The 11,653-nt window shown below is 41.7% G+C and overlaps 1 protein-coding gene across 1 annotated transcript in view; it reads right to left on the bottom strand.

The window, feature by feature from the left end:
• Window positions 1-2,641: 2,641 nt before the first annotated feature.
• LOC110321514 (prostaglandin-E(2) 9-reductase-like) overlaps window positions 2,642-11,653 on the bottom strand; it is a 21,572-nt gene continuing 12,560 nt past the window's right edge. The window contains exons 5-10 of the mRNA XM_021197792.1: window positions 10,313-10,390; window positions 9,781-9,903; window positions 6,059-6,168; window positions 5,423-5,588; window positions 4,041-4,123; window positions 2,642-2,866 (exon numbers count right to left, since the gene is read on the bottom strand). Of these exons, the coding sequence (XP_021053451.1) occupies window positions 2,824-2,866; window positions 4,041-4,123; window positions 5,423-5,588; window positions 6,059-6,168; window positions 9,781-9,903; window positions 10,313-10,390 (603 nt within the window). The 3' untranslated portion in view covers window positions 2,642-2,823. The remainder of the gene's footprint in view (window positions 2,867-4,040; window positions 4,124-5,422; window positions 5,589-6,058; window positions 6,169-9,780; window positions 9,904-10,312; window positions 10,391-11,653) is intronic.

Genomic DNA, 11,653 nt, shown 5'->3' on the forward strand with positions numbered 1-11,653 from the left:
GGGAGGGTTCTAGCGCCACCTAGTGGTTTTCCCGTGCTTCCTACAACGGTGCTTTCTCAGGGAACTGTGTTCATGTAATAAACCTTCTAAAACAACCAACCAACCAAAACACAAACAAACAAACACAACAAAAAAGTAGCCGGATGGTTGAGGCACACACCTTTAATCCTAGCGCTTGGGAGGCAGAGGCAGGTGGATTTCTGAGTTCAAGGCCAGCCTGGTCTACAGAGTGAGTTCCAGGACAGCCAGGACTATCCAGAGAAACCCTGTCTTGAAAACAAAACAAAACAAAACAAAACAACCAAAAACAAACCTTCTAATGTTCTCAGACATTCTGATTTATGGGAAGGCTTTGGGTTCTTTAATCTCATGAAGGCACGTTTGCTGTAGGTATAACAGATAGATTCAAGGGCAACTTAAACGCCCTGGCTTCAATTATTCATCTCCACTCAGACAAGTCCCCTGAACTGAGAATGGTCACTACCAGTGAAATAAGATTTCATTATATTTTTGTAAATTTTCTGTTATTCATTAATGTTTTGTATACATCTGTTGTAAATCATATCCTATTAAAGACAAGACTACTAGAATATAAAGTGTATTGAATGAAAGTATATATTACTTTATGTAAATTTTTATTTCAGTCTGTAATTTTCCCTATTACAGCAGTAGAAAGCATTTCTTCCACTTGTTCAAGTCTTAGTATTTGTCTTCAATATCTTATTATTTTTCTCTGTAGTCAATGTTAAATTTATTCATAGGTATTTTGAGTTAGTATCAAAATGAAAGTATTGATAACATTCCAACTGTAGGTGCATTGCCTCAAAGTTTGTGTGCTTGTGTTGTAGCTAAGTCAGCTACAAAAAACTCTGATGCATTCTAAGATTGTTTTGTTTTTTTAACTCAGATCTCTTTAGTACCAGTAAAATGTAAAAATATACAAAGTACAATCTTTGGGTAAAATGACTGAATATCATTCATAAAGTCTACAAATACCATGACTGGAAAAATTCGGCAGGAAGAAGGGGATACAAGGGAGCTTGTTTTGAAAAATACCAAGTTCCAGATGTCCCTTACATGGAGGCAAGGCTGCAGAGTATTAACTGGGAAAGCTGTGCTCTGGATACTGACTTAGGGTCTCTCAGTCCACAGGTGGTGTTTAAAGCCACGAATACATCCACAGTCACCAGGGGAGTCAGTACATTTAAAAGCTAACCCAAGATCCAAGGGCAGGTGAAAGTAATGCCTCCTTTCACTTAAGGAAAGGGTTCTTCAGGTACGTGGATGAGATGTGGGATGAGCAGGTTGGGTAGTTAGTTATGTGACTCCTGAGGGTGGTGGCTTCAGAAAGCCTCTGGTTCAGCGGTTTTCCACCTTCCTAGCACTGTGACCCTTTGATACAGCTCCTCATAGCGTGGTGATCCCCCAACCATAACATTATTTCATTGCTAATTCACTACTGTTGATTTGCTATGAATTGTAATGTAAATATGATAGACAGTATATCTGGTATGTGACCTCAAAGGGGTCATGACCCACTGGCTGAGAACCGATGCTCTGGGACATGACAAAACTTGCCACAAGAAGGGCATGTGGAAGCTTGTGTTAAAAGTACCCATGTCCAGGGCTGGAGAGATGGCTCAGTGGTCAAGAGCACTGACTGCTCTTCTAGAGGTCCTGGGTTCAAGTCCCAACAACCACATGATGGCTCACAACCATCTATAATGAGATCTGATGTCCTCTTTTGGTGTGTCTGAAGACAGCTACAGTATATATATATATATATATATATATATATATATATATATATACTCCTGAATTTATTCAAAATGATTGTGCGCTTTTGTAAAAGAGACTGAAAAAGGCTAATGGCTTTTGAAAGTGTCCTGTTATATCTATTTGCTGTTTTCAAACGGTTTAAGTTTGAAGACTTTGTCTTAAATGCATTATTTACCATTTAAATAGTGCATCACGAATAATGAACTTGAGATTATTTTGTGTTTTACATGTATACTTGTGTCATTTTAAAGATATTTGAAAGAGAGCTGGCAAGACGGCTCAGCTGGGAAAAGAGCTTGTCACACAAGCCTGATGACCAGACTTCAATCTCAGGACACATGGCGGAAGGGGAGACCCTTCCGCTGGGTTGTCCTCTCGCTGCCATTCATGTCCCCACAATCACATCCATCACACACAATAGTAATAATAATCAATAAAAGTATTTGAAAGGATAATGCATATCAAATTCAAGTTTATTTCTAAAACTAAGCAAGTTGGATACAGCATAAGTATTTAGCAGTTTTTCACCTGTCAGTGAATTTGGTTTTCAGCCTCTCAATCAATTCCTAGCAGTACTGGCATGAATCCCTTTACTTACAGAAAGACTTTAGGTTCAACCCTCAACTCTGGCTCTTGGGAGGAAAGTTCTCTTTTGTCTACATGGTAAACCTATCAACATACACACGTATCTCAAGCAGAGGACTGTTCAAATCCTCTCTCCTCAACTCCACACACCCAACTGCTAATCCGTGCAAGCTGGCTACTCACTCCCTTCCCTCTCTACACTCAAAATTCTAGTTTACTTCAGTGACTCGGGTGGGAACAGACCATACGACTAAAAGACAGCAGTGGTGGTTACATGTACCTCACAGACCAAAACTTTATTGTCTTCAAAGTATCACAAAACACCATGGCCACCCCTCTCCATCCAGTCCAGTGTGGGTTGACAGCGGTGTCGACCTCGACCAGAGGTGATGCTGATCAACAACCACAGCATCTCCCACATTGCTCCTTCTGAGCGGTGTCATGACAAAGGCTTCCATGTTAATATTCATCCAAATATGGGTAATTGGGGTGAGCAGAAGTACTGAAACGGTAAAGAAATGTATAGTGCAGGCTCAGACTGTAAAAGGAATGACTCTCCTGACCATTATCACAATAGAAGGTTTCTATTTACTGGCTATGTAATCTGTCTTATTGCCTCAAAATGACTGAGTACTAAACATTTTGTTAATCATAACAAAATCTTACTTTTGTTCCCCTGCTTGGAAGATAATGGAACTTGGGCATTCAAATGTGCAAATGTATTCTTTTCCATTAACGACATCACCAGTTTACTGAAGCAGTAGCTCCTCCCTTCTTACGCCAAACATCAGTGCAAACAGAATCTGATTATGACTGGTGTACAACATTTCTACAGATGTGATCCAAATATCTATGCATGTGTTTACAGGCCAGTGGTTCTCAGCCTTCCTAAGGCTATGACCCTCCATACAGTTCTTCATGTTGTGGTTACCCTAACCATAAAATTATTTTGTTGTTACTTCATAACTATAATTTTGCTACTGTTATGCATCATAATGTAAATATCTGATATGCAGAATATCTGACATGCAACCATGTGAAAGAGTCATTTGACCCCCAAAGGGAATGTGACACACACGATGAGAACTGGTGATGTATTATGTATACACACATATATATGTAAGTGTACATGTGTATATATGTATATAAGTATGTACAATTAGTGCTGGTAATCCCAAATTTATAATTCATTAAGCCTTAACTCACTGTCCATCTCATAAAACACTATATTTAATTTGGAAAAAAAGGACAGAATTATGGGATATACTTTCACATCAAAGAAGTCAATACATAGTTTTTAGGTCTCCATACTTGAAAAAAACCTCAAATATAAAGTGATAAAAATATTTTAAAATTTTGGACCCTTCTAAACAGGCTACAGTAAAATCCACACTACATATCTACCATATAGTTGTCAAATATAGTGGTTTACATGTTGATATGAAGTCAGCAATATTAGCTGATATGAAGTCTGTCGAATAATAAATACAGAAGCCCATGTGTGGTGATCCAAGTTAACGCTGGTTGCAGGCACCCTGTTAATGTAGGGACCAGAGTTTCCAAAAGCTCCCATCTCACACTTACCCCAAAACTCGGTATTAAGGCAACTCTTAACAATCATATTAAATTCACCATCAGAAAATGAGTTGAGCGATGTATTTTCCAAGGTTACTTACATACGAGCAGTAGCATATCGGTAATTTCTGTTCAGCCTATCTATAACTGCCATGTCCTCTGCTGGCAACTGGAACTCAAAGACCTGTCACATAAGTGGACAGACTTTACTATGACCACATATTTGCTGATCTGAAAAGCACAGGCTAACCAGACTGAGAGGCGTGGGGGATAACAGCTTCCATAACATAATAGCAAGAAAAGAGATTCAAATTATTAATGAAATGCTTCCCAGCCTTTGGGCTTAGATCAAATAAAACTATTGAGTTCCAAATGAAAGTTGAATGCAAATGTATTACTATGTATAATATATCAAAACCACAATACTATAGGCAAAAATCAGAACTCAAAAGAGGCTGGAGAAGAAACAAGCCGGTCATATGCAAAGATCACAGGACAAATTTCATGCAAGGTCCAGAGGAATCTAATGACTATTTTTTTTTAAACATATATGAGATAGCAATCATTTTCATGGATACCCTTGGCTGTGTATATCCAACCAATGAGTAATCAGAATGTGAAAATTCCCCTTCTTAAGTCATCAGAAATTTCTCAAATACCAATGATACTTTGTTTAGAGGATTCAGAAGCTGCCTCACAAAGGATGTCACCGTTTAAATGTGTAACACTTTAAGGATCAAAATGATTTTCTCATTACTAAGTCATCAAAATGAGTTTTGCCAACATTGGATGCCATCTGTCTTCCCATTGCTTGAGTTTTGCCTGGTCTGTATTTACAATGGTCCCTAGAGAATGAAAACAACAACAGGTGGCAGCTTTAAGCCTAGACAGGAAAAGAGTTTCCAAGTTTCCAGTCCTATACTGAGTGTGGAGCACACTGTAATCCCAGCTCTCAGGGGGCAGAAGACAGTAAGTCTGAGGTTAGCCTGGATTGCATAGAGAGACTCCAGAGGGAGAAACGGGGAATAAAAGCATCAATATTTATTTATTTCATTTTATTTTAAACTTGTATATTGAAACTGGCTGACTGGACAACTGTTATAGGCAGCAGTATTTTCTTACTTGAAAATAAAGATAATCAATACACAGAGTGGGTCAGTGTTTGAATATTCTTCTTTATGGGCATCAAGGACATACAACGTGAATTTTTGATGTGGGCTGAAATTTACATGGTCCAGTTGCTACTTGGCTTGCTTAAGGCTTCAGAGCACATGGCTAACTTAAAGACGAAATCCAGCCAACCTTAATCCTTTACAGACACAAATCCAGAATGCTATTGTAGAGAAGAAAATGCTCATGGGTGCACAAGAAGCACACATGCCCAGGGAATGCCAGGGACAGACACTCAGCTGGGAGCTCACAAAGAGGCTTTCACAGGAGAGACACTGTGCAGGGTCCCCGATGCCCACAGCCCGCTCTTTACCTTCATGTTCTCCTTGATCCTCTTCTCGTTGAAACTCTTGGTGACAATTACAATTCCACGCTGCAGCAGATACCGGAGGGAAATTAGGGCCGGAGTTTGCTTGTGCTTTTCCGCCATGGCACACAGAGTTGGGTCTTCCAGGAGATATGGGACATTCTCCTCTATCCTGAAGAGAAAGGAATATTGACTGCTTGAGGTCAAGATGTGACGTGTTAGGAGGCTTACAGAACAAATGGATGTGTTCACTCTAGACCCAGGACTCTTTAAGTATGACCCTTAACCCATCTGGAATATTTTCAGATGTCGATTTCCCCTCCTTTTTGAGCTTGTTGAATTCATTAAAAAACAACAACAACAACAACAACAACAACAACAAACCTCTCAGAATTGTAAAACTAAAATTATTTTATATGTGTCTTATGTATGATTTTGTTACAATCTCTTTTTGTTTGTTTGTTTGTTTGTTTGGTTTTTTTTTTGAGACAGGGCTTCACTATATAGCCCTGGCTGTCCTGGAAATCACTCTGTAGACCAGGTTGGCCTCAAACTCGGAGATTTCCCCTGCCTCTGCTTCCCAAGTGCTGGGACTAAAGGTGTGTGCCACCATGGTCCAGCTTTAGTTACAATCTTCATTACCAGTTCTTACACTGTTGGGTGCCAAGAGCACCATAGGCAACCAGAACGATGTCTTTAGACTTGTAGTAGTCCAGGAGCTTGCTCTGGTTCAGATAAGGGTGACACTCTACCTGTAGGTGGACAAGATAGGAAGGTACCAGATTGTAGAAAAGTCCACATGACTATGAAAAAGAAGCGTTCATGAGAAAAAGACGCTGAATTGAAAAGTCTGTACGGATAGAAAACCTCAACTGCGAATAAGAATCCTCTTTTTTAGAAGTAAAAACAGAGATGTCGCTGTGCAGGCAGACTGAAGACACCCAGAGGCCTGCCCTCCTCCTCTTCTCCCTTCTCCCTTCTCCCCCTGCCCGGCCTGCCTGCAGTGTGGTTGGCCCACAGTGCGAGCCAATACAAACGTGGAAGTATGCTGTGGAGAGATGGGAGAGATAGAGAAACGGAATGGTTTAAGCACTATGAAAAGAGGCAGAACTGGGGAGGTGAGGGTGGAGAGATAGCCTGTATGACTAGCCTGTCCTGCCGCTTGAGGCCATAGTGAGGTCCTGCCAGTGCTTCAGCTGAAGGTCCATGGCCATACAGTATCAGGGTCTCACATGACTACCAAAAGCTATGTGGGTGTCCCTGGTCTGAGCTGCTGCCTGGGACCATGTTGGTGTCCAAGAGTTGGACAGAACTGGTCTCACCCCTCACAGGCTATGGCACTGTGAAGAGTTGTCTCAGACTTGTTAGCTACAGTGCTCCAGAGAGTGGGGCCTACACCTCACCTGGGCAGTACAGTAGAGCTGGCCCTGCTGGGTAAGGTGTGGGTGGTCTGGTTTGAGATTATGTGAACAGGAGAGCTGGCCCTGCCCTTTGCCTGCGGCAGCATTTGGTGAACTAGCTGGGGCAGCGCTAAGGAACTCACCCTGGTGGTGTTGGTACAGGAGAGCTGGTGGGCTGACCAACTCAACTACCACCCAGGCCCAGACCTAGGACTTTGAGTTGACCCACGCAACATCTACACTATCTACAAGCTGCTAGAGTGTATAAAGGGGCAACAACTGGATATCTGAGTGGAGGATCTAGTATTGATAGTGTTGCAGAAGCCAGAGGCGTCCAACCAGACCAGTGACTTATTGCAATGAAAATTCGTAAGTAAAGATGTGTGATCAAAATGGTGTGTGTTATGTTTGACACACTGTGACACATCACAGCCTCCACAGTGAGATTTTGATTTGTATCATTATTATTATTATTTTAAATTTTATTTTGAGAGGGCAGATATGAAGGGAAAGGGAGATGATTAAGATTTGGGTGGGGTGCATGATATAAAATTCATAAAGAATCAATAAAAAGTTTTTCAAAAAAAGTAAAAACATTGCTGAGGCATGTTGGGGGTTGGCTCTAAAGCTTTGTTTTATTTTGACTCAGGTCCTCAGGACTTGAGGGTCCCTGCCCGCAGCTGGCTTTGATTGATAATAAAGAATTGCCATACAGCCAATGACTGGGCAGGACTTATGGGCAAGAGGGGGAGGAGGGGGAGTGGGAGGAGGGAAGGAGAAGGGGGAAGAGGGAGGGAAGGAGGAGGGAGGGAGGGAGGGAGGGAGGGAGGGAGGGAGAGAGAGAGAGAGAGAGAGAGAGAGAGAGAGAGAGAGAGAGAGAGAGAAGAAACATCTTGGTGGGGAAGGAGAAAGATGAAACTTAAAGGCGGGCTACAATGTAAGAATCTGGGAAAATGGCCCTAGTGGCCACTTCCCCATTGGGTCTGGGGTAGCTGAGATGAAATACAGATTTTAAAAGATGTTAACTCTTCCGGTAGTACTATGTCCAATTTTCTGAGGAACCGCCAGACTGATTTCCAGAGTGGTTGTACCAGCTTGCAATCCCACCATCAATGGAGGAGTGTTCCTATTTCTCCACATCCTCGCCAGCATCTGTTGTCACCTGAGTTTTTGATCTTAGCCATTCTGACTGGTGTGAGGTGGAATCTCAGGGTTGTTTTTATTTGCATTTCCCTGATGACTAAGGATGCTGAACATTTTTTTTTTTTTAGGTGCTTCTCAGCCATTTGGTATTACTCAGTTGAGAATTCTTTGTTTAGCTCTGTACTCCATTTTTTAATAGGCTTATTTGGTTTTCTGGAGTCCAACTTCTTGAATTCTTTATATATATTCGATATTAGCCCCCTATCAGATTTAGGATTGGTAAAGATCTTTTTTTCCAATCTGTTGGTTGTCATTTTGTCTTATTGACAGTGTCCTTTGCCTTACAGAAGCTTTGCAATTTTATCCATCCCATAATCAACCACCAAACCCAGACACTATTGCAGATGCCAAAAGACTCTGCTGACAGGAGGCTGATATAGCTGTCTCCTGAGAGGTTCTGCCAGTGCCTGACAAATACAGAAGTGGATGCTCACAGTCATCCATTGGACGGAGCACAGGGCCCCTAGTGAAGGAACTAGAGAAAGGCCTCAAGGAGCTGAAGGGGTTTGCAGCCCCATAGGAGGAACAACAATATGAACTAACCAGTACTGCCAGAGCTCCCTGGGACTAAACCACCAAACAAAGAAATCACATGGTGGGACTCATGGCTCTAGCTGCGTATGTAGCAGAGGATGGTCTAGTTGGTTATCAATGGGAGGAGAGGCCCTTGGTCCTGTGAAGGTTCTATGCCCCAGTATAGGGGACTGACAGGGCCAGGAAGTGGGAGTGGATGGGTTGGGGAGCAGGGGGAGGGGGGAGGGGATAGGGGATTTTCGGAGGGGAAACTAGGAAAGGGATAACATTTGAAATGTAAATAAAGAAAATAGCTAAATAATAATAATAATAATAATAATAATAATAATAATAATAATAAGTTAACTCAGGAATACTGGAGGGGAGTGTTTGCTAGCCTCGGGGAGGTTTAAAAGTGCCCAGCCATTGAACTAGTCAAGGCATATAAAAATTAGCTGGCGTGGGTGCACACGTGTGTGTGTGTGTGTGTGTGTGTGTGTGTGTGTGTGTGTGTGTGTGTGTGTGTGTGTGTGTGTAAAGACATTTGTGAAGCCTGAGAGTTCTTGGGCGGATGCAGTGGTGCTCTCTACCTGCCAGGAGCCAAAGTGGTTTAGCTAATTCACTGCTACAGAGTTGAACTAACTCTGGACCACAGAATGCAGATAAAAGTCAGAGAAAAAAAGAATTACAGATGCATTGCATGGGAAAGAAGCTCACAGAGCATCGGATTTCAAACTGTACCAATAAAGCAAGAATCTGGGTGAAGACTCCTGAGGGCAGGTATGAAGGACAAAAGAATAAGTTTGGTAGGGATTCCGCTGGTCACATCTGGGTATACTTGGACATCAAAGCAGTGAGGGGTGGGTAAAGGAGCTTGCCACAAACGCCTGGTCGGACCAGAGTTCAATCTCCAGAACCCACATAAAGGTGAAAGAGAAAGCCAACTCCACAAGGTTGACTTCTGACATCCACACATGACCCACAGCATGCCTGTATTGTCCCCAGAGAGAAGAGAAAGAGAGACAAAATATATCATTCATACAAATATACATACAAAATTAAAAAGAATTGCTTTAAAAAAAAATCCCCCAGGGAAGGATCATATCAGTTGATTATACAATGGTGGTCAGCCTTGAAAACATATGTATAAGTAACACTATACAAACAGAGCAAGTTGTACTTATGCATTCAGGAACACACACACACACACACACACACACACACACACACACACACAAAATCACTTACCTGGTTGCACACAGGCTTGTACCTAAGCCCTGGCTTGTTCAGGATCATCTCCAGCTGCCTTCGGTTAAAGTTGGACACCCCGATGGACTTGGCTAACCCCGAATCCTTACACTTCTCCATGGCCTGGGGTAGCGGTAGGGTGGTAAAGAATACTTTATGAAGGCAATCATGGATGGTTATAAATGCAATGCTATATTGCTAGAAAGAACACTGTCAGGGGAGGAAAAGAAAGCTAACTGCATTGGTTATTAAGAAGAGAGAAACCAGTTTAAGCGTGGACAGGAGATGACAGAAAGGATGCTTTTGTTCTCCTTAGGAAGCAGAGGCTATTGCACACAGTGGAAGGTATTTCCCCCAATGCTTTCCCAGTTGTCTCTCATATATTCCAATAATGCCTTCCTCCACACTGCAGCAAAATAACCCTAGGAAAGATTTGAGTGCATCTTGATCTAAGGATGCACGTCTGACTCTCACATGTGGAGATCTGACTCCCTCTCTTAACTTCCCCTGTACTCTTTATCACAATACTTGCCTCCCATGTGTCACGGAGATCCACTGTGTCAAATAATAATTTCCCATTTTCATCTGTTGGATTAAGATCATTGCCTGGCTGGAATAGAAACAGTCATTATAACCATCTCACCAATTTCACGACTCTCCCCATAGCAATGTATACAGTATACTTATGATAAGTTCCATAATTTTCATTAATTAGGTTTATATTTGCAAAAGATTTTGCATATGAAGTTGTAAGGAATATTTAAAGTGACAGATGTCTTTTCTTCTCTAACATCTATTATATGTATTAATTCACAACATTTCCCTAGGTCTTTTCGACCTGCATTACTGTTTAATACCAGTGTGGTTTCCCCTGGAGAAACGTCTGTCTGTCACTGAGAGAGTCATTAGTTACATGGCCATGATCCCCAGAAAATAAGAAATTGCAGTCTTGACATGGTTACAGATTCAGTGTTCCCATCCGTGTTAACTTCCCTGAGCATGTCAAAGGTCAAAGGTTAGACATGGCAGCTAAACATTGTCCATCAAGGAACTGGGGATACAGCTTAGCTGGTAGGTAGAGTGTGTGATATAGCATGCACAAGGCCTTAGATTCAATCCCCAACAGTGCCTGTATCAAGTATGGTGGCACATGGCTGTAATCCCAGCTCTTAAGAGATGGAGATAGAAGGTTGAGAAGTTCAAGTTCACTCTCCACTCGTTGGTGAGCTAAGTGAGACCTTGTCTCAAAAGTAAGCAAGTGAATAAACAAATAAATACTAGTGGGGTCTGCAGACCTTTTTATTTTCAGTTATATGAAGCATGAACTAAGAGGAAAGAAACGATGGAAATGGGGAAGTAGATAAGACACTGGGATTAGAATAACTCTACTTTAATTTTCTCTAAACATCAAAGATAAGTCAGGAAAAACAATCAATACCAGCAACACTCAGCTGTAGAGTCTAAAGCTTATTGAGACTTCTCAGGGTGAGGAGTTCCATCTGCACCCCTTTCTGTGGTAGATAAAGTACAGACAAATCCTGAGTCCACCTAGGAAGTGTGACCCATTGATTCCTGGGGTTCGGATTCTTTTCAGACTGCTGCATGTGTTTACTGAGGAATCTGTTTCCCAGGTCATAAGATTAAATAGCCTTATGAGCAAATATTTTTCTAACCTCAACTAATGTCTCTCAAAAAGCACCATTTATGGCTTACGTCTGTCATCCTGTGTTTGATTTTAAGCTTTTTGTTATTTTGTTGTTGTTATTCAGTATGTCAAGGGTCATGCAAAGGGGACTGATGTCCCGCGCTACCTTCTCGCCAGCAAGAAAAGACGCGGCACACAAACAGGATCCTTCTGCAGCAAAGCTTTAAT

The sequence above is a fragment of the Mus pahari genome, chromosome 5 (genome assembly GCF_900095145.1).
Source record: "Mus pahari chromosome 5, PAHARI_EIJ_v1.1, whole genome shotgun sequence".
In the NCBI taxonomy this organism is placed as follows: domain Eukaryota; kingdom Metazoa; phylum Chordata; class Mammalia; order Rodentia; family Muridae; genus Mus; species Mus pahari.